The sequence below is a fragment of the Prinia subflava genome, chromosome 23 (genome assembly GCF_021018805.1).
Source record: "Prinia subflava isolate CZ2003 ecotype Zambia chromosome 23, Cam_Psub_1.2, whole genome shotgun sequence".
NCBI lineage: Eukaryota > Metazoa > Chordata > Aves > Passeriformes > Cisticolidae > Prinia > Prinia subflava.
Genome location: NC_086269.1, coordinates 1,541,646 through 1,560,641, shown reverse-complemented (window position 1 = coordinate 1,560,641; position 18,996 = coordinate 1,541,646). Strand labels below are relative to the sequence as shown.

Here is an 18,996-nt window from a genome sequence, read left to right as displayed (position 1 = left end):
GGTCACTTGTGTGTCCCAGCCCCAGGGAGGAACCAGCACTGCAGAGATGCTGAAACAGGAACAAAAAGCTTTGCCAGGGAAGGGCTTGAAAGTGTGCAGCTGGAAAAGGGAGGGAAAAATGCAGCTCTGCAAAGGTCACAGGATACACTGATGATGTTTGGATGGAAACTCAGCTCGCTATGAATGAAACTGTGCTCTCGTGTTTTCCCCCTGGAGCTGAATGTCTAAAAACTCTGCATACTCCTTGTTCTGCTTCTTTTTTTTTTTTTCTTTTTCTTTTTTCGGCGCTTGTGAGTTGTGCTGTAGAAATAAAAAAATAAAAAGGGAAAAAGGGAGGATGGACAGCACCCACAGACACGCTGGGAAAGGTTTAACTCTTGGGTTCCTCAGAGCTGTGACATTATTGGTTTGTGCTTATTTGCAAGGCAAAATTTTGTCTGTGCTGAGTGTGTGAGGTTCCTTAGCAGGGAATTTGTGTTGGCAAAGATTTCAGCTCTGCTGACCAGGGCTGTTGGATAATCCCAGAACCTGGGCTGAGCTTGGAGCTGACTTCTGGACCCCTCGAGTGTTGATTTTATTTCCTGTGTGTGTGCAGGCTCCTTGCTGGTTGCTAAATCATCTTTCCTCCCTCCTTATGCCATCCAGATTGCCTGAGCTTGCTCTGAGGTTGGTTTGAACTTTTATCAATCCATATGCTGGTTTTACCTTCCATGATATGATTCATTTCTGACTGTAATGATAAATTAATTTACACAAAAGTGTAAGAGAAGTCCTTTTATTTAGGCCAGCTGCCTAATGCCAAACACATTTATAACCATTGTCTTCATACTTAAGGAATTAATCTTAATTTAGGCTTTACGTCAAATTATTTCCCCCATCACAGTGAACTTCATAGAATATAGCTGGGAAGGGCTCCTTGAATCCATTAATTTCCACTTTTCACACTTTCTCCCTGAAAATCTTAGCTAAAACCTCTCCCCACCAAACCCATCTGTGGAAATTCAGGTAGTTTAGTTTCAAATTTAAATCAGAAAAGAATTCTGGCCCTGGCCCCTCTGGAAAATCCCTACAGGTAGAGCTTTCTTTTATGTCTTGAAAGCAGTGACAGCTTTTGGCAGTGAAGGGAATGTTTTGGTTTGGTTTTGTTGGGGCTTTTTGTTTCATTTTGTTCTGCAACTCGGAGCTATTTTCTGGTAAACACCCTGAACAGTTGGGCGTTCTTGCTGTGATTTATCCATTTGCTGCTTGGCTGCTCCTGACTCCTCCTCAGGATTTTCTCATCCTTCCTGAGGTGTGAGGCTCAGAACTGGACCCAGATCCAAGGCTCTGTTTTGGGGAGGAACAAGACAAAACCATATGGAGGTTTGGGAAATTCCACAATATCCAATGTCCAATATGGAGGTTTGGGAAAATCCAGAATATCCAATATCCCATACGAAGGTTTGGGAAATTCCACACTATCCAATGTCCAATATGGAGGTTTGGGAAAATCCACAATATCCAATATCCCATATGGAGGTTTGGGAAATTCCAAAATATCCAATATCCCATATGGAGGTTTGGGAAATTCCACAATATCCAATATCCCATACGAAGGTTTGGGAAATTCCACAATATCCAATGTCCAATATGGAGATTTGGGAAAACCACAATATCCAATATCCCATATGGAGGTTTGGGAAAATCCACAATATCCAATATCCCATACGAAGGTTTGGGCAATTCCATAATATCCAATATCCCATATGGAGAAATTGGGAAATTAGGAAATTTCCATTAGGAAATTCCACAATATCCAATATCCCATACGAAGGCTTGGGAAATTCCAGAATATCCCATATGGAAGGACGAGTACTGCAGTTTTTTGTGCTGCTGGAGGTTCCTCCAGAGCAGCAGCATCTGCAACTTGTGAACTCCACCATAAACACTGGCTGGGAGCTGCAGGAGCTGCTGTAATTTTCTCCCAGCTCTGTTGCCTTTTCCAGCTCCCTCACATCGTTTGCAGTGGTTTTGGGATTGGTCTTCATGCAAATAATTCCCATTGCACCCCACCCTGTCCCAAACCCAGAGCAGCTCCACCACTGCTATGGTTGGGATGAAAGTGCTGCTAATTTGCTGTTACCTTTAATTTAAGGATTCTGGTCTTGGGGAGGGCCTTGCTGTAAGAAGTTATTTATATGTTGACTGTTTAAACACATTTATCAGTCCCATTTATCAATCCCAAAAGATCGATGGCTCTCCTCGAAAGGAGGAGGTTGCTTTGAGATCTGCATGGAAAGGTGCGTGCAGGGGATGGGAAGAGTAAGGAGATTTTTATTTATTAATTTATTTTTAATGAAAGCCATCAGCATCCAGCCAGCCCTGCCTGGGCTCTCTTGTGGGGAGGTTTTGCTGTGTTTGCAGAATGGCTTTGAGCCTTTGACAGCGATAGGAAGAGCAAATCCAGCTCTGAGAAGGAGAACAGGTTCCTTTTCCTTCCACCTCCTTTCTTTCACTGCTTCTTGTGCCTCTCTAAAAGCTGATTTTGTTAATAAAGATCCCCCTGTTTATGGCAATAACACCCAAACCTGCTGCCCATCCACTCCTTTTAGAGCTCGAGTCCTCATTTCTCCTGCAGAGTGGGTTTTATCAGATGGTAGAAAAGCACTTTTGGTTTAGTGTTTTTATCAATCAGTCTGTGAACTATTTATTTATCTGGGTTTGTTTGAAGTAGCCCAAACACAATGTTCTTTTCAATACACTAAAGAGCTCTTCAGCTGTATCACAGATTTCTTGAAGTTTATATTTTATTACTGCATCACTTTCCAGGTTTCACTTCACATCTCTGCTTAGAGTTTGGTCTCCCTTGCCTCATAGTGTAAATGAGGCAGTTCATGCATCATAGATAATAATTATAATTGAGAACTCTTGCATCTTTGATGCCTGAAAAACCCAAGAAACTCAAAAGCCAGGGCTGTCTTTCAGAGAATTCTGAAACTTCCACATTTTAAACGTTATTTCTCAGCTACCTTAAAACTAAATAATCAAATTATTCGTGGGTATGACTGCATGTGTATTAGAACACGCATGCAAAAAATATGCTTTTTTCCTCTAAAATTAAATCCATTTTCATTTTGAAAAGGTTATTTATGATCACTGAAAGAGCATTGAGTTGAAACCAGCCTTTGTTCTGGTGTGACGGTGTCAGAGCTTTGTGGGAGCTGCTTTTTCCTTGGCTCAGGACAGGGATCCTCATGCCCTTGATCCAGATCTTTTTTTGGGAGTCTGTGTTCCCTGGATCCCTGAATTGGGGCTTTCAGCACATCCTGCTCAGCCATTGTGTCCCAGGCAGCCCAAAAGTAGGTGAGGAGATTAAAAGGTAGTGAATTACTCGAAATGACCTAAATCAAGGTCTCTGGTGAGATTTCTGCGATTCAGTTACACATCTTGAAACATGGAGAGAGAACACTGAACTTTTTTTCTATCTTGTTTTTTGTCTGGCAGTGCAGCCTGCGTGGCTGGACAGGATGTGCCTCTTCTTTTCAAGAAAATTACTTGGACAGAGGAGATAACTGCACACTGCTTTTACTTTGGGTTTTTTTGGTTGTGTTTGTGGGGTTTTTTATGGTTTTTTTTTTGTTTTTTTTTTTTTTTTTGTTTTTGTTTTTGTGTGGGGTTTTGTGTGGGGTTTTGTGTGGGGTTTTTTGGTGTTTTTTTGGTGTTTTTTTGGTGTTTTTTTGGGGTTTTTTGGGGGTTTTTTGGGGGTTTTTTGGGGTGTTCTTGGGGTGTTTTTGGGGGTTTTGGGGGGTTTTTTGGGGTGTTTTTGGGGGGTTTTTGGGGTGTTTTTGGGGTGTTTTTGGGGTGTTTTTGGGGGGTTTTTGGGGTGTTTTTGGGGGGTTTTTGGGGGGTTTTTGGGGGGTTTTTTTGGGGTTTTTTTGGGTTTTTTTTTGTTTTTGTTCTTGGGTTTTTTGGAGGGGACAGAAGGACAAATCCCAGGGTGATGCTGAATGAGGTGTCTGTCCAGCTGAGGATGCTCAGATCAGCTGCAAACAGGGAGAGGGGATGGAGCTCATCCCTCAAATAAAACTTCACTGCAAAGAACAATCAAAACCGACCCCAGGAATGAGTCAGAGCTTTGCACAGTCTGGAGTCAGATTGTCAGGAAGCTGAAATGTGTCTGCAGCTATCCCTGCCTTCAATTCCTTTCTCCCTTCACTTTTTTCCTCTCTCTGATTCCCGCTGTTTTGGGGATTAAGAAGGAAATAAACACTCCCCTGAAATCCCCCAACACAAACAATCAGGTTTGCTATTTTTAAGCGCTTTTTTTTGTGATTCTCCCAAAGTTCTCTTTTGCTCCACTGGGATTGAGTTTGAATGGCTGTTTTCTTTAAGTTTTATTTTTAGGAGTGGAGGGCTTGTGTGAACTTCAGTGCTGGCAGAGATATTGCTTTGCCAGTCCTGGATGTCGAATTTGTATTTTGAAATCTTGAAATCTTTCAAGCTGCCAAGGAGAAAGGCCAGGTGAGAATGTGAGGGATGCTCATTTTGCCACCTCCTGTACTGGGATTTTGTTGCCACATCTGTGAGGAACCCTTAGTGTTGAACCAACCTTTGCTGTTCCCACTGAGGTTGAACCTTGGGAAGAGTTTTAATCGAAACAGGAGGAAGTTTTTGAATGTTAAATGTATTTTTGGGGGGTAGAGCAAGCACAGCAAACTGTGGGCTGATGCCTTGTCCTTTCCTTGTGCAGCACAAACTCTGTTTCCCTGGACTGGGCTCCCAAATTCCTGGGATTTTTGGGGTGTTTGTGGGGAAGAGGAGCTGCGCCAGAGGAAACAGAAGATTCCTTGTGCTGCAGAGACTTTCTCCTTGTTTTTAGTGCCTGGTGCTGGGAATTCCCTCCTGTTTTGCCCAGCAGAGGAGGGGCAGGAGGCTGCTCTGGTCCTCAGTGCCCCCACAGTTCCCCCAGCTTTTGTTTCCATCCCAGAGTGGAGCACACAAGGAAAAGGCTGCAGAGCAATCGGATGTGTTGGAGGAAGGGGAAAAGCGTGTCAGGAGCAAAGAGAAATCCGCTTTACCCTGGCAGTAATTAGGCTGGACTTGAAATTTCAGCGAGTGGTGGTTCCGTGGTGATTTCATTTCCTACGTGCCAGGGCTTGGTTTGAGGTCAGGCTGTTCATCCCAGCCTTTTCTGCAGACTGGGAGCTCTGTGCTGGTGCTGACACAGGGGATGGCTTCTATTACTGATGGCAAATTGGTTAATAATGTGGTTACTCTAAATAAACTAATACTGCAGACTGGGTGTCTTAATATTTTTTCTACACCTACTATTAACTTGCTGGTGTAGGGGTTTTATTTTTGGGTTCATTTTAGTTCTCTTGCTCAGCCAGATGCAGCTTTTTTTGAGCATCAGTTCTGTAGCCATCCATTCAAGCCTTTGGAGAGTTGTAACTGCAAGCAGTGGCTCTTCCTAGAAAGGCTTAAAATGCCATTTAATACTCCAGGCTCATGGCTTGAACTCACCGAGCTGCTTGTTAATGGCTTAATTGCTGTCAGTTTGATTTGGGTAGAGGTTATTCTCAGTTCTCTCCTGTTGGCAGGGTTGTAGATGAAGTCAGAAGTCGAGTGAACGCAGCAAGAGAAGAGAATTCATCAGTGGGTTCATTTCTGAGGCTGTTTTTTCCCCTTTGCTTGCTAAGAGTTCCTTGGTTGTATTTTCTTTAACACACTGTTCACACACAGCAAACGGGGAACGAGCAAACCCCAGTTCAGTGCACGAGAAGTCAGCATGAATGACTCAACCTCCATCTTTTATATAGGTCCTGATTCAAATTCCTTCCCTGTTTGTAGCAGTGGAAATGTCACCAAATGTTCCCGCTGTGGGGAGGGCTGGGAGTGACTCCAGGCTGCCAAAGGTGGTGGGCTCGGGCTCCTGCTGGCAGCTCTGCCTGGAGCAGAGTGGGAGGATGAATCATTTTCCTGCTCCTTTTGGACCCCAACTGGAGCTGGAGGAGATTTTTGGCTCTGCACAGCTGCAGAGAGAAGGAGAAACCCTGCCTTGGGTTTGCAGATGTCTTAGGAGCACCGAGGTGTTGATGGGGCTTGAGTAACGTGGTTTTTTTTTTCTTTTAAAGGTTGATATTTCTGTGACAATTACAAATCACAACAATTAATGTTTATAGACACTGCCCGAGTCCATGGTTTTATTTTTGTCAGTGGGGTATTATTCACAAAGAATTGAGAAGTCGTGCTGAGATGAGCAGCATCCCTGGGCATTGGCATTTATTCCTACTGGTTTTGCTATATTTGGGTTTCCTTGCAAGTGATAAAGGCTAGCTGGTGTTGTTTTGTTCTTGGAAAGCAGAGTGGCTGCTGATTTCAGCTCCTGTGGCTGCCTTGCTGTGTGATTTTGTGAATCACACAGAACCTGTTGTCTGTGTCAGTGGAGGAGTGATGCTGGATCAGTGGGATTTTAATAATTCAAGGTAATTCAGGAAATTCAAGGGAAGATTGACCCTCACTATTTCAAATGCCAGCAATGTGCCAGAGAGCACCTGAATGAGCTCTGTACAGCCCCTGGCCAGGTAATTCAATGGAAAATTCAGGTAATTCAGTGGAAAATCACTGGATTGTGGCTCAGTGCAGGCACACTTGGAGCAGTGTAACCGGGATACATTTATTGTGAGAGGATAAATTCACTGTGCATCTCTGTCCTCTAAATCTCCACCAGGGATTGTCTTTAAAACCTCACCCAGGCTGGAAATGGAGGTGGCCTGGAGGTAACATATCAGCCAGCTCCTGTTGGCAAGGTGGCACTTGATGGTGTGGGTGACACGGCGGGGATGGGTCACAGCCTGGACTCTGTGATCCTGGAGGGTTTTTCCAGGCTGTGATCCCGTGCAGGAGCTGGCTGTGGATGTGCTGCTTGCCCTGTACAGCTCCCACACCTGCCCTGCTGTTTCCTCCCAGCGCGTTTTCCTCTCCTGTTGTTTTTAATCACAAACTCCACCCCGCACCGAGCGGGCAGCGCTTTAAAATCCACAATCTCAACACTGCCTTGGCTCCGACTTCCCAGCCAGAGCTGAGATCCAAGGAGAAGCAGTTTCAGGCTTTAAATAGCCTTGGCAGGGAGGTGGACAGGAGCACACAATGTGGCCGTGGGCTCTGGGCTATTCTTAGCGGACAATGGCCGGAATGAGAAGCCGCGGCCGCTGCGGCACGTTCGGGCCATTGTGTGCTGGGATGTTTTGAATTCTGAGAGCCACGGCTCCTTCAGGATCTTCTCCTCTTGTTGGAGACCTCTCAGTGGTTTTCTTTTGTGGGGAGAGTGGAGGTTCTGAAGGGAAAGGCTCCTGAGGAGACCCCAGGATGCCACGCTTGGATCGGCCTTGTCGTCTGTCGGTGACGCAATTTGGAAAAGAGGGAACTGAAACCTCTTGAGGAAAGAATTTTCTGTTCGTTCTATTTTGAGTGTGTTGTGAAATCAAGGAAAGTACAGGCTGATATTAAATGTGAATTGAGGTGGTTGTGGATGCTGCAGCAGGAAGCAATGCCTGAAGTGTGTGGTGTCCATCGGGTGGTTTGGGTTGGAGCCCTCCCCTTGGAGGATGAGATCTGAAATCCTCCCTACAAAGGACAGGTGGGAGAAGGAGTTTCTCTCCCAACTTTATTTTTAAGGGCAGAGCTTTCTGCAAGGAAGCTGCCACATGCTTCTGCTTCCAGTGGCTGCCACAGGGGAAGCAGCTGCTGTCACCAGGCACCTCCACTCCTTCCTCTGCAGCCTCTGAGTTTGAGGAAGATAATTTGCATTGCTGAGTGATGTGGCTGATGCAAACTGCGAGTGTGGAGCTGTTTGTGTGAGCCCTTCTGTCCATCATCTGCAAGGCTGCTCAGTGTCACTGTGCCTAAAAATGAAGATTTTCAAGTTGGGCTGAGGTGGGGAACTGGAGAGGATCAGGCTGTCTTTGGATTGATTGGCTTGACTTCCTTCCCATGCCGCAGTTTCTTAGCTACACTTCAGGAGATTAAAAGCTGGACATCCTGTTCTGGGGAGGTTTTACCCCTCTGCATTGCTGGCTGGGTTCCTTGGATGCAGGAATGCTGCAAGGATGGATCCCTTCTGCTTATCTGCTGAATTCCCAGTCCAGCACAGAGCACAGCCCAGCCACGCTGTGGGACAGCCAAGTGGGACATCACCAGTGGTGCTGGGAAACTCCAGAGCTTTCCTTAAAAGTCATTTTAGTCTCCCCTGGCTGCTGCAGCCTGTGTAATTCAGGACTTTAAAGCCTTCACAGTGTCCTGCTGCAGAGCATCTCTCCTTGCTGTGTAATCCATGTTCTTTGAGCAGATGACCAGGGTTTGTTGGGGTTTTTTTTAACTTTTTAGCCATAATTTTATTCCTTTTTAATTACAGCATCCTCTGCAGATGTTGGAGTGTCATAAAAATGAAATGTGGAAACGAATGCAAAGTTGCCATGGCTTGCTCCAGATTCTGGGTAGTAATTAAGCTGTCGGGGAGTAGTGGAAAGTTCGTCTGCTTTATCTGTGTGTCCTTTGGCAAATGACCTCTGGGCTCGTTAATGGGAAAGGCAAATGTGCAATGAGCTGGATCCAGTGCCTTGGCTGGATCAGCGTGTCTGCTCTGGCAGATAAAGGATAAAAACTACTCTGGATAATCAACTCCAAGATTTGGGGGGTTATTTAATAGCTGGAGCTATTGCTGATTGCCATCGGGGCAAATTGAGGTAGAAATGAGCAAGAACAGCCAGATCTGAGGGATTTTTTTGTTCTGGTTGGTAGCAGGGAGCAGTGGCTCGCTGTGAGTGCTGGGGGTTACTGGTGTGACTGGGAAAAGCAGCTGGGAATTGGATCCAGACCTGGCTGAGGGGGACAGGAGCAGCTCTCAGGGCTCCTGTCACATCTCTGGGGACACTGCAGGACCTGGGGCTGCCTGGAACCCCCAGGGCAGGCTCTGCTCTTGGGTTTTATAGCTGGAAAAGCTGGAAGGTGAAAAGATAAGCCATCAGTTGATCCCAGAAGGATCCACGTTTCCTCCCCTCTGTCTGCTTTTAAAGATTTTTCTGGCCGTCTCTAACACGTTCGACAGATCATTTTGTGTAATCCTGTCTGGCAATTTGTTTCAAGATGTTGGGATTTTTTTTTTTTTTAAAGCTCTTGTCTGAATGTTTTGTCCAGATGGTCTCAGTGTGAGTCAGACTGGAAGGTGCAGTGGCTGCTTTGATAAGGTTTCTTGCTCTGTTTGGAGAGTTGATGGCTTTATAGGAGTGAAAAACCAGATCTCTCGTGTTAATGGGAAATTACCATTCAGGCTTTTAAAAAACAAAAATAGGAGCAGAGCAGCTGAAGCTTTCACTGCTCATTTCCCTCTGTAAGTTATTCTGATGTTCCTGTGAAAGTGTTGGATTTTAAATGGTGATAACAAATCCATCTGTCCTGGCTCTTCCTAGGAATGTCTCTCCACAGTAAAGGTCCACCACCATGAGAATTTACAAACGTCAGTCACAGCTTAATGGCATCAATGATTTATACACCTAACGAGCAGTAAGAGCTAATGAAATGTCGTGTATTGATAATTCATAATTCAGCCATGCCAGTAACTGGATTTCCTAAGTTATCTGAGATGTTGTCAGCATATAAATCAAATTTAAATAACTTTTATTGAAAGTTACACGTGTAACTTTATCAATGGAGGTTTTACTACTCCATTTATTTACGTGCTCAGTGTTGTTAAGATAATATTTGTAGACCTTCCTGACATAGGCTTTTCCAACAAAACCCAAACAAAATGCTCCATTATTTTTGGTGTATTAATGAGATTGAGAACTGTGGATATCCCAGCCTTGGTCGGATCTTTGGATGAAGTTTCCTTTCTCTACCTCAGTGGTTTTTTCTCAAAAAAACCTCAAAAAATTCTCTACCTCAGTGGTTTTTTCTCAAAAAAACCTCAAAAAATTCTCTACCTCAGTGGGTTTTTTTCTCAAAAAAACTCAAAATTCCTTTTGGAATCCCTGTGCTCTGGAAGCCTCCTGGAATCCCTGGGCTCTGGAAGCCTCCTGGCCATTTGTGCTGTTTCTGCACCGGGCTGTCGGGCAGGTTGGTTGGTTTGGGTGTGTTGTTTTCAGTCCCTGCTCAGTGAACCAACACAAACATTCCGGGTGCCTGCGGAGGAGCCTCTGCTCCTGTTTGCTGTTGATTTTGGCTGGGGTTGTCCCCAGCTCCTCAGGGGCTCCTCTGCCACGGCTGGGGCTTCAAATGCTGCGGGTAAATAAATCACACCCATTGCAGCAGTGGGTTCTGTGTGCTGGCGTTTCCTCCTCTCCCAGTGGCTTTGAGAAATCTCAATTTAAACCTGAGCACCCTGGGCCAGTGGAAGGTGTCCCTGCCCATGGATGAGGTGGGCTTTAACCCCAAACCAATCTGGGGTTCTAGGACTCTGTGAAATTTGGATTTATTTTCTTTTTTAGTGGTGTTTTTTAGGCACTGAGCTGGGCTGGTGTAGTGGCACTGAACAAGTGAAAAATGAAGTGAGTTAAGCAGGGCTCAGGTCAAGCTTGAGGTGTGCAGAGGAGACCCAAACCAGGGTCCATGGAAAATGCAGGACATGGTGCTTCATTTCAGGGAATTCTGTGTTAACTCTGTTCTCCAGCTGATGCTGAGAATCCAGATTAATGCCTGGATCTGTGTCTCAGACTCTGGCTTCAAATTATTGTAAGATTTATTTATACAAATATGTGTAAAATATGGGCCATATATATAACCACACCTAGTGCATGGCTGCAATTTATGTGGTGAGTTGCACCTGAGTTTCTTTGGAAAAAGCTTTTTTTTGGGGACTGGGTGATCTTTCCCCAGAGGAACTAGGATGGCATCAGAAAGGAAAAGAAAAAAAATTCAGATGAAGACTTGAATTTTATTGTAGAAGTTACTACTGTACAAAGACTGGGCAGAGCGCTGTGTATCTTCCTGTGTATGTAGTAAAGCCTTTTATTGAACCTTGAGTCATTTATTGTAAATGCTGGAGCAATAGAAATGGTTTCTAAATGATAAAGCACACGTGTGTGTGTGTAAAAAGGAGGACCTGAATTTTAATGTCAGTTCTCTGACAAAGGCTTATGAAAAATCAGCATCTCCTCGTTCTTGCTCTGGTCTGAGCTGTGCTGATTAATGGGTGTTGCTGTAGCTGACAATGAACTGATAGAAAAATGATGATTCACATAATTCGAGCTTTGCAGGCTCTGTCAAATACTCATTTCTTCCTTTACAAGAGGTGCTGTGGAGTAAAATGTGAATTCCTTTGGAGACAGCAGTGCTGCTCTTACACAGCTGAATATTTATACCTGAAGGAATTAGTGCTGTGGATTAAAGAGGAAAATCCAGCTTGGGATAGCTTTGCTTTCATTGAGTATTCCTGCTGTAAACTCCTTTTGAACGTGGACAGACTGAGCCAGAGAGCAACAGGGAGACTGGAGCACTTTTGTTTCAGCATAAATGTGTTTTGTGGTTTTCAATTAGGCTCCTGTCTGGCTCTTAGGTGTGTGATATCTGAATTAAAACAATGCTCCAATTTGATTTCTTATGCAAACAGTTAAGACTGATTTATCCTGAGCTGTTCTGCTGGCTGGAAGGGGCGTTACTCTGATTTTACTCTGATTTTATGGGGTGTTCTCATGGCTGGTGTTGGTGGGGAAAATGAGAGGACAGGAGCTCTGTCATTGTCCACTGTACCCTGGGCAAACAGCCTGGCCCTTTTTGATGTTGTTGGAGCCAGCTGTGAAGTGCCTGTAATGATGCTCATTATTCACCTCCCCTGGAATGCTCAGGGTTAATTAATAGCCCTGAAAACCTCCCAGAAACGCACACAGGGCTGGCAGGGAGGCACTCAGGTATATTTGACTCACCTTGTTGACTCCTGGGGACAGTCACTGTCCTCTCCATGGACTGAGAGCTCTCCATGTGCTGCTGTTCCAGAGGGAAGGAAGGGCAGGAGGAGCCCCAGGATTTCCTGAATTCATGGTTCAGCTGGCCAGGGCCAGGGGCTGCTGGCCTGGCCCAGCCTGGGCTGCCTGGGACAGACCAGGTGGGTTCACCTGAGCGGGACCCAGCACTGGGAGGGAGCTCCTGGTGGCACCAGGGAAGGGTCTCCATTGCCAGGATTTCATTGCAGGATACCTCTGGAATGGTGGGACTCACCCAAGGTGATCTTTCACTCTTCTGTAATTACTGGATTTTAAAATGAAACCTCATCCTATTCTCTTTCTCTCTCTCTCTCTCTCTCTCTCTTTCTTTCTTTCTTTCTTTCTTTCTTTCTTTCTTTCCTTCTTTCCTTCCTTTCCTTCCTTTCCTTCCTTTCCTTCCTTTCCTTCCTTTCCTTCCTTTCCTTCCTTTCCTTCCTTTCCTTCCTTTCCTTCCTTTCCTTCCTTTCCTTCCTTTCCTTCCTTTCCTTCCTTTCCTTCCTTTCCTTCCTTTCCTTCCTTTCCTTCCTTTCCTTCCTTTCCTTCCTTTCCTTCCTTTCCTTCCTTTCCTTCCTTTCCTTCCTTTCCTTCCTTTCCTTCCTTTCCTTCCTTTCCTTCCTTTCCTTCCTTTCCTTCCTTTCCTTCCTTTCCTTCCTTTTTTTTTTTTTTTTTTTTTTTTTTTTTTTTTTTTTTTTTTTTTTTTTTTTTCATCTTTAGCAAATATTCCAGGTAAATTTGTCTTGGTTCTTTTTAACACAAAGCAAGGATGAAAATCATCCATGTGGTTAAAAAGGCAGCCCCACGTGTGTCTGACTTTCCCCTGGCTGCCTAAGACAGCCCTGGAATTTGGCAGCCTGCTGGAAGTGATTTTGAAATTGAGTTTGCTGTGCTGTGCTTGAGGAGTGTTTACATGTCCCCTTTTGTTCCTCTGTTCATTTCTTTCTCAATCATTTATTCATGTTAACGTGTTAGGTACCAGAGAGGAGAGGGAGGCACAGAAATCCTGAGGTGAAATTCAATTAGACACCAGCATTAATCATTCTGTTTGTATCTCTGAATATCTGACATAATTCACCAAAGGAGTTTCCTTTAATTGAAGAGATTAAGGCATGTTAGTTGTAAATTGCCACTTTAGTTCTGGCAATTTTATTCATTTGACAAATGTACTTGATGTTACTTCTCATGAAATAATCGTGTGTAAGAGAGTTACTCTCAGGTCTTGTGAATTGGGAAGAAATAGTGATTTTTCATATTAATGCTATCTCTGGGTTCTTGCATCCCAGATTTTTCAGCACTTCCAAACTTTGAGCACCCTTGACAGATAAATAATAAATTATAATATGAAATTAACTGGGTTTTTGCAGAGGCAGCTGGGAATTGGGTCTGGGGAATTTGATCCATCCCTGGACTGTTTTTCTGAAGAAATAATTAGGACTGTGGAGGATTTAATCTGTGTTTGTGTGTGTGGGTGCTGTGTCCTCACCTCTGGAGGTGTCTGCGTGTGCAGCCCTGGAATGTGGCACTCCAGGGATGTGCACAGAGCTGAAACTGGGATTCCTGGAGTGAACTGAGGCACTGGGAGCATATGGGAAATGCCAGAAATAATGATCACGTTCCACCTTTCTGATGAATAATTCACTTCAGTTCAGGGCTTGTTTCACTGTTAAAATAAACCCCTCACAGGATTTGACACAGCACAGCTGAAACACTGGGAGGAGAAATTTTGGAAAGGGAAAGGAGCCCTTGTTTAACTTCTGTTTTAATCAGCAGCAGCAGAGGAAATCTTAACACTTAGGAGGAAGACACGTGTAAGGTTTTAGGATGGAGTTGTGGCTACTCCACAGCTACTCCATGTGGAGCAGAGGGAAGGGCGGGTGAGTGAAGGGCTGCAAACAGAAACTCTCTGTAAAATAAGCCAGGAAAACACAGCAGAAACTGCTAGAAGCAGGAGATGGGAGAAATGTGCCAGAAGTGTTTTAAAAATAAGAAAAGACTGTTGTGATTTTTTTTCCTTTCTCTTAACCCTAAAATCCACCTTTCTGCACTGGAGATTTGGAGTGAAAGGAAATGACAACCAAATATTTCTGGGTTGGTTTGCAAAGAGTTTTGGCACCCAAGGCTCCAGGGCTGTGTTTTGGGGAGAGGGAAGTTCCTGAGCATCCTTAGGGAGAGAACCTTGTCCTGATGCCCATCCAAACCCCCTGGCACAGCCTCAGATGGATCCAGGAGCTCCTGGCACAGCCTCAGATGGATCCAGGAGCTCCTGGCACAGCCTCAGATGGATCCAGGAGCTCCTGGCACAGCCTCAGATGGATCCAGGAGCTCCTGGCACAGCCTCAGATGGATCCAGGAGCTCCTGGCACAGCCTCAGATGGATCCAGGAGCTCCTGGCACAGCCTCAGATGGATCCAGGAGCTCCTGCATGGAGCTGTCCCCAGCAGAGCCGCTGGAGCTGCACGGGCTCAGCAGCATCTTCACCCACCCTTTGTCTCCTGGACCTGTTCTGCTGCCTCTTCCTGCTGGATTTATTCTAGAATAAACAGATATTTCTGTTTGAGAGCAAGTGCAGCCTCTCCCTGTACAAAGGAACCTGAGGTGCTTTGTGAGCACCTCGTTCTTCATTCAAATCTCCTCCTGCTCTGAAGGGAAGAGCCCTGGCTCCCTCCCTGCCTCCGTCCCCACGCCCAGGCAGCTCCTGGCTTGCAAATGAATTATTCCCGTGGTTCCTGCAGGGTGTTTCTGTGTTTCTGTGCTTTTCCCACACTTTGGGGGCAGTTGGATTCTTCCCTGCACTCTGATCCTCCATGGGGAAGCTCAGGGTTGATCAGGAACCTTCCCCAAACTGGATATAACTTTGTATTATTCCTTTGTGACTTTTTTGGGTTTTTTGGTGGTGTTTAAGGTGTTCTAGGGTGGTGTCAGTGGGGTTGGAAGTGGAGGGTGGTGGGGCTGGGGTGGTGCAGGGGCTGCTGGAGGAGCAGGAGTTAAACCTCCCTTCCCTGGGGTGTGATCCTTGTGCAACACCCGCTGGGAATCCCCACTCCTGCCCTCCCTCCCAGAAAGGATCCAGAAATGTTGGACATTTTTACTTTTGAGTCATAACCAGCCTTGGTTTTGGGAGAAATCGGAAGGAATTTGATGGAAAATGTGTCCAGCACAGGCTTAGCTTCCCTCCTTGCTGTGTTCACTCCCTGTTGTTGTGAATAACTGGGAGCACATCTCCAGTTCCCTGCACTTTTAACACTTTTTTTTTAATGATTAAAACAGCAAGGTTTGAGGGAAGAGGCTTTTCTTTCTTAGAGAAAGGTTTGGGTGAGCAGTAGGAGAGTGTGATGGAAAATATCTGAGTTTGGGACTTCAGGGTGACTTGGTTTGCCCTGGGCTAAAGCAGAAAGGGAACTAAAGCAGGAAAAAAACACTTTATATTAAAAATATTCACCAAATTTTTGGCTGTCTATGCAGTGTTGGCTTTGTACCCCTGCAGGAGAGGAAGCCATTGAAATAATGATGAAAATGTTGTTTGGAGAACTTATTGCAGGTTGTTTAGTGGGCCCAAAGCAATTCGTGCCTCCCAGGGCCACACAACACTTGGGGGGCTCATTACAGGAGGCTACAAAGAGGATTTTTAATTCAAATTATTCTCTGAATCTTGAAACTATGAACTGGGGGATGTATGTGTGTGTGTGTGTTGTCTTTGATTTCAATAATAGTCCATGTGTTAAAATGACTTTTAAATTGTTTATCCCGTAATTCCATGCTGCAAAACACTGATAAAATGTAGTTTTACTACTTGCCCATGGTGTTTTTTCCAGCATTCAGAAATTGGGAAAGCATAAGCAAAGCTTTGCCTGAGGTTTTTTTTATTTTGGCTTGGTGTCATTTGGGGGAAAACCTTTAACTGAGTACAGACAATCCTAAAATAGCTGTGAAACTTCCTGGAGAGGAGGAGCTGCCGTGCTCCTGCTGTTTGCACATGAAAATGTATTGATAAACTTTTATTTCTTTTGAGTAAACAGTTGTAGAAGCTAAAAATAGATTATTATTACCTGATGTACTCAAACATATTACCCTTATCAGGCTTGTTTTGAGGAGTTGCTCACGTTCTGCTGGTGGAATTAGGGCCATGAATCCCTGCCCAGGGGAATTTAATCTGAGTTCTGGTTTTAAACATCCTCCCCAAAAGTCAACAGCATGGGCTGTGTTTTGATGATAGCAAAGGAGGACCTTCATTAGACAGAAAAAAAAAATATATTTAAATATTTCATTTGAATACTGGGTGGATTAAATACCTTGGCAACTTTGTCAACATGATTAATTGCAGAATTTTGAGCATCTACTTAAGAGCTTTGCAGCCTCACATCACTTTGCAGTCTGAGAATATCACATGAGTGGTGTGTTGGGTTTTTTTTTTTGTGTGTGGATAAGGAAAAGCAATGTCCAGGCTGGCTGTGGTCAGGGGAATTCTTGAAAGTTTTACATTTTCAGGTGCCAGCTGTGCTGGAGGCACCACCCAGGGCTGCCACACTCCTGCAAGTGCCACTTGTTTGGTGCCTGGAAGAGCTGGGAGCCCCAGGTAATTAGTGATGCACATATATTAGGGTGTAGGTGAGGAAATAAAAGCTGAAAGTCCTCAGTTCTTCCCTGAGACCGAGACCAGCCTTAATTTTTGCTTTTGAGCACGTCTGGCGTCCTCTCCTTTCCCTTCATTAATGCAAATCTCCGAGCACTCGTCTTGCACCTCAAAACAATTTCATCAATCTCTGTTGGAAAGAATTTCAGCTCCCAACACCTCCAGCTCTGTTTATATATTTATAACTACAAAGGGATTCTTGTCAGTTGGTGTTACCCGTTGCTATTATTTCTCAAATGGAATATCTGGCTGTAGAAAGAATATTTACCTTTTCCAGGGCTCACAGTGGTTGTGAACCTGAATCTCCCTCCTGGCTCTGGTCTTAAACAAAGGCTGTATTTCCTCCTCTTATATCATTTTCACTTCAAAGCTGAGCTTTTACATTACCAGGGAGGTTTTTAAGGCTGTGATGATCAACGGCTTTTGGCTGGTGACACAGCTTGTTCCCTGGAATTCTGTTAATATATAAAGGCTTTTCTAAGTCATTAAAGCTCCCAGCCACGTTGGGGTTGCTGGGCTGGGCCTGTCATTAGTCACAGCCCTGTTTGTAATCGTGTACCAATAAAAATAGTCAGAAGTACCAAGTCCTTCACTCTTGGAGTACAGCCTCTCATAAGTGATGGCAGGAGAAATGTGAATAATTTAGTGATGTGGTAAGAATATGTCAAAATATGTGATTCAGCGCATTCTCTGAAAGTTACTTGTATATTTAAACAGTTATTGCTTTTACTCACGAGTCGTAGTGTTTGGATGGTTTTAACTTTTGCAGACTGAATGGAGTGTTGGCTTTAAACTCAGCTGTAATCTTTAATTTGACTTCCCTGGAGTCTCCAAAGGGGGATGCCAGGACATCTCATTGTGATGTTCAGCACCCGAGTGTGTGGCAGCTTCCAGGAGACAGGGATTGAAAAAGGATGAGGCACAAGATCTAAAATCACTGCTCCAGCTTTGTCTGAAGCGGAGACTTAATTCATTTTGGCTTTTCTTGCCTTTCCTGTGCTGCGGGGAGCCTGAAGGATAACCCTGTGTTAGGCTGGGTGTGCGGTTTAACGTGACTCCTCCGTAGTTAGGACTAACTGAGGCACCCAGCCCGTGCTGGCTGCCACCTTCCCACTGCTGGCTGTCCCTGCTGTCCCTGGGCTGTGCCAGGTGTGTCACAGTGCCAGGGCAGTGCCATGGGATGGTGACAGCTGCGGGGCCACCGGGCACAGCAGGGTTTGGAGCTGGGCTCTGCCGCTGCTGCACATCCGTGTGGGTGAGAGCTTTGCTGTTTCATCTGGGCGGGAGCCGGGGCTTGGTGGTTCTGTTTTGCTGCCATCCCACTCCTTTCCCAAGCCTGTCATCTTTTTATCCAGCGTGGCACTCGGGATGGGGCGGGGACTCCTTGGGAAAGCCACGGCGTGGATGTGGGAGATGGGGGAGATACTGAGCAGCAGCTGGGGCTGCCCCTGCCTCCTCCTGGTGCCCTGTGCTGGCAGTGATTCACCCTGATGCCATCCAGCCAGAGCAGTCCCAGCTTATCCCTAGGCAGAGCTGAAACCCTCCCTAGGCAGGGATGTGATCCTGCTTATCCCTGGGCAGAGCTGAAACCCTTCCTAGGCAGGGATGTGATCCTGTTTATCCCTGGGCAGAGCTGAAACCCTTCCTAGGCAGGGATGTGATCCTGGTTATCCCTGGGCAGAGCTGAAACCCTTCCTAGGCAGGGACATGGTCCTGCTTATCCCTGGGCAGAGCTGAAACCCTTCCTAGGCAGGGATGTGATCCTGTTTATCCCTGGGCAGAGCTGAAACCCTTCCTAGGCAGGGACGTGATCCTGCTCAGAGCAGGAGCATTGTTTAGAGGGCTTCAGGCTCTGAGGTTGCCCTTTCTTAGGTCACTGCGTGACCTGTGGGGGAATGAACAAAGGTACACAAGATTTGGTTCCATATTCCAACTTTACAGGATGCTTAAAGTCTTCAAAAGTCAAGTTTGGGAAATTCTTTTTCTGAAGGTGGGTGTTGGGTGCTGTACCAGAGCAAGGTCCCAGTCACTGTGGATGTCCCCCTGCTCCACGTGGAATTGTTTGATGAAAGCACAAATCCTTGTCAGGAGCTCTGCAGAGATCTGCTGTGCTTGGGGGAGTTTGAGGATGCTGAGGATCGTGGAATGCTTTGGGATGGAAGGGACTTTAAAGCTCATCTCATTCCACATGCAAGGGCACCTTCCAGGTGGCTCCAAGCTCCATCCAACCTGGCCTTGAACACTTCCAGGGATGGGGCAGCCACAGCTCTGGGTGGGGAACGGAAAATGGGACTAAAATACAGAAGGCAGAAGATCCTTCCTCACCCTCTGAATTCACTGTGAGCTGGACCTGCCTGCTGCGTGCTACATGGAGTGTTGAAAAGGTGGTTGCAGAATGGATAAAAGTCAAATCCA

General features: G+C 45.5%; 1 protein-coding gene across 5 annotated transcripts in view; it reads left to right on the top strand.

Moving 5' to 3' along the window:
* Window positions 1-18,996, top strand: part of SRGAP2 (SLIT-ROBO Rho GTPase activating protein 2) — a 98,058-nt gene that overhangs the window by 9,683 nt on the left and 69,379 nt on the right. The window contains exon 1 of one of the 5 annotated variants that reach the window (XM_063418669.1): window positions 11,544-12,076. The exons of the other annotated variants lie outside the window; for them this stretch is intronic. Within the exon in view, the coding sequence (XP_063274739.1) occupies window positions 12,010-12,076 (67 nt within the window). The 5' untranslated portion in view covers window positions 11,544-12,009. Of the gene's footprint in view, window positions 1-11,543; window positions 12,077-18,996 lie in introns of those variants that run through there. 5 annotated transcript variants of the gene reach the window in all.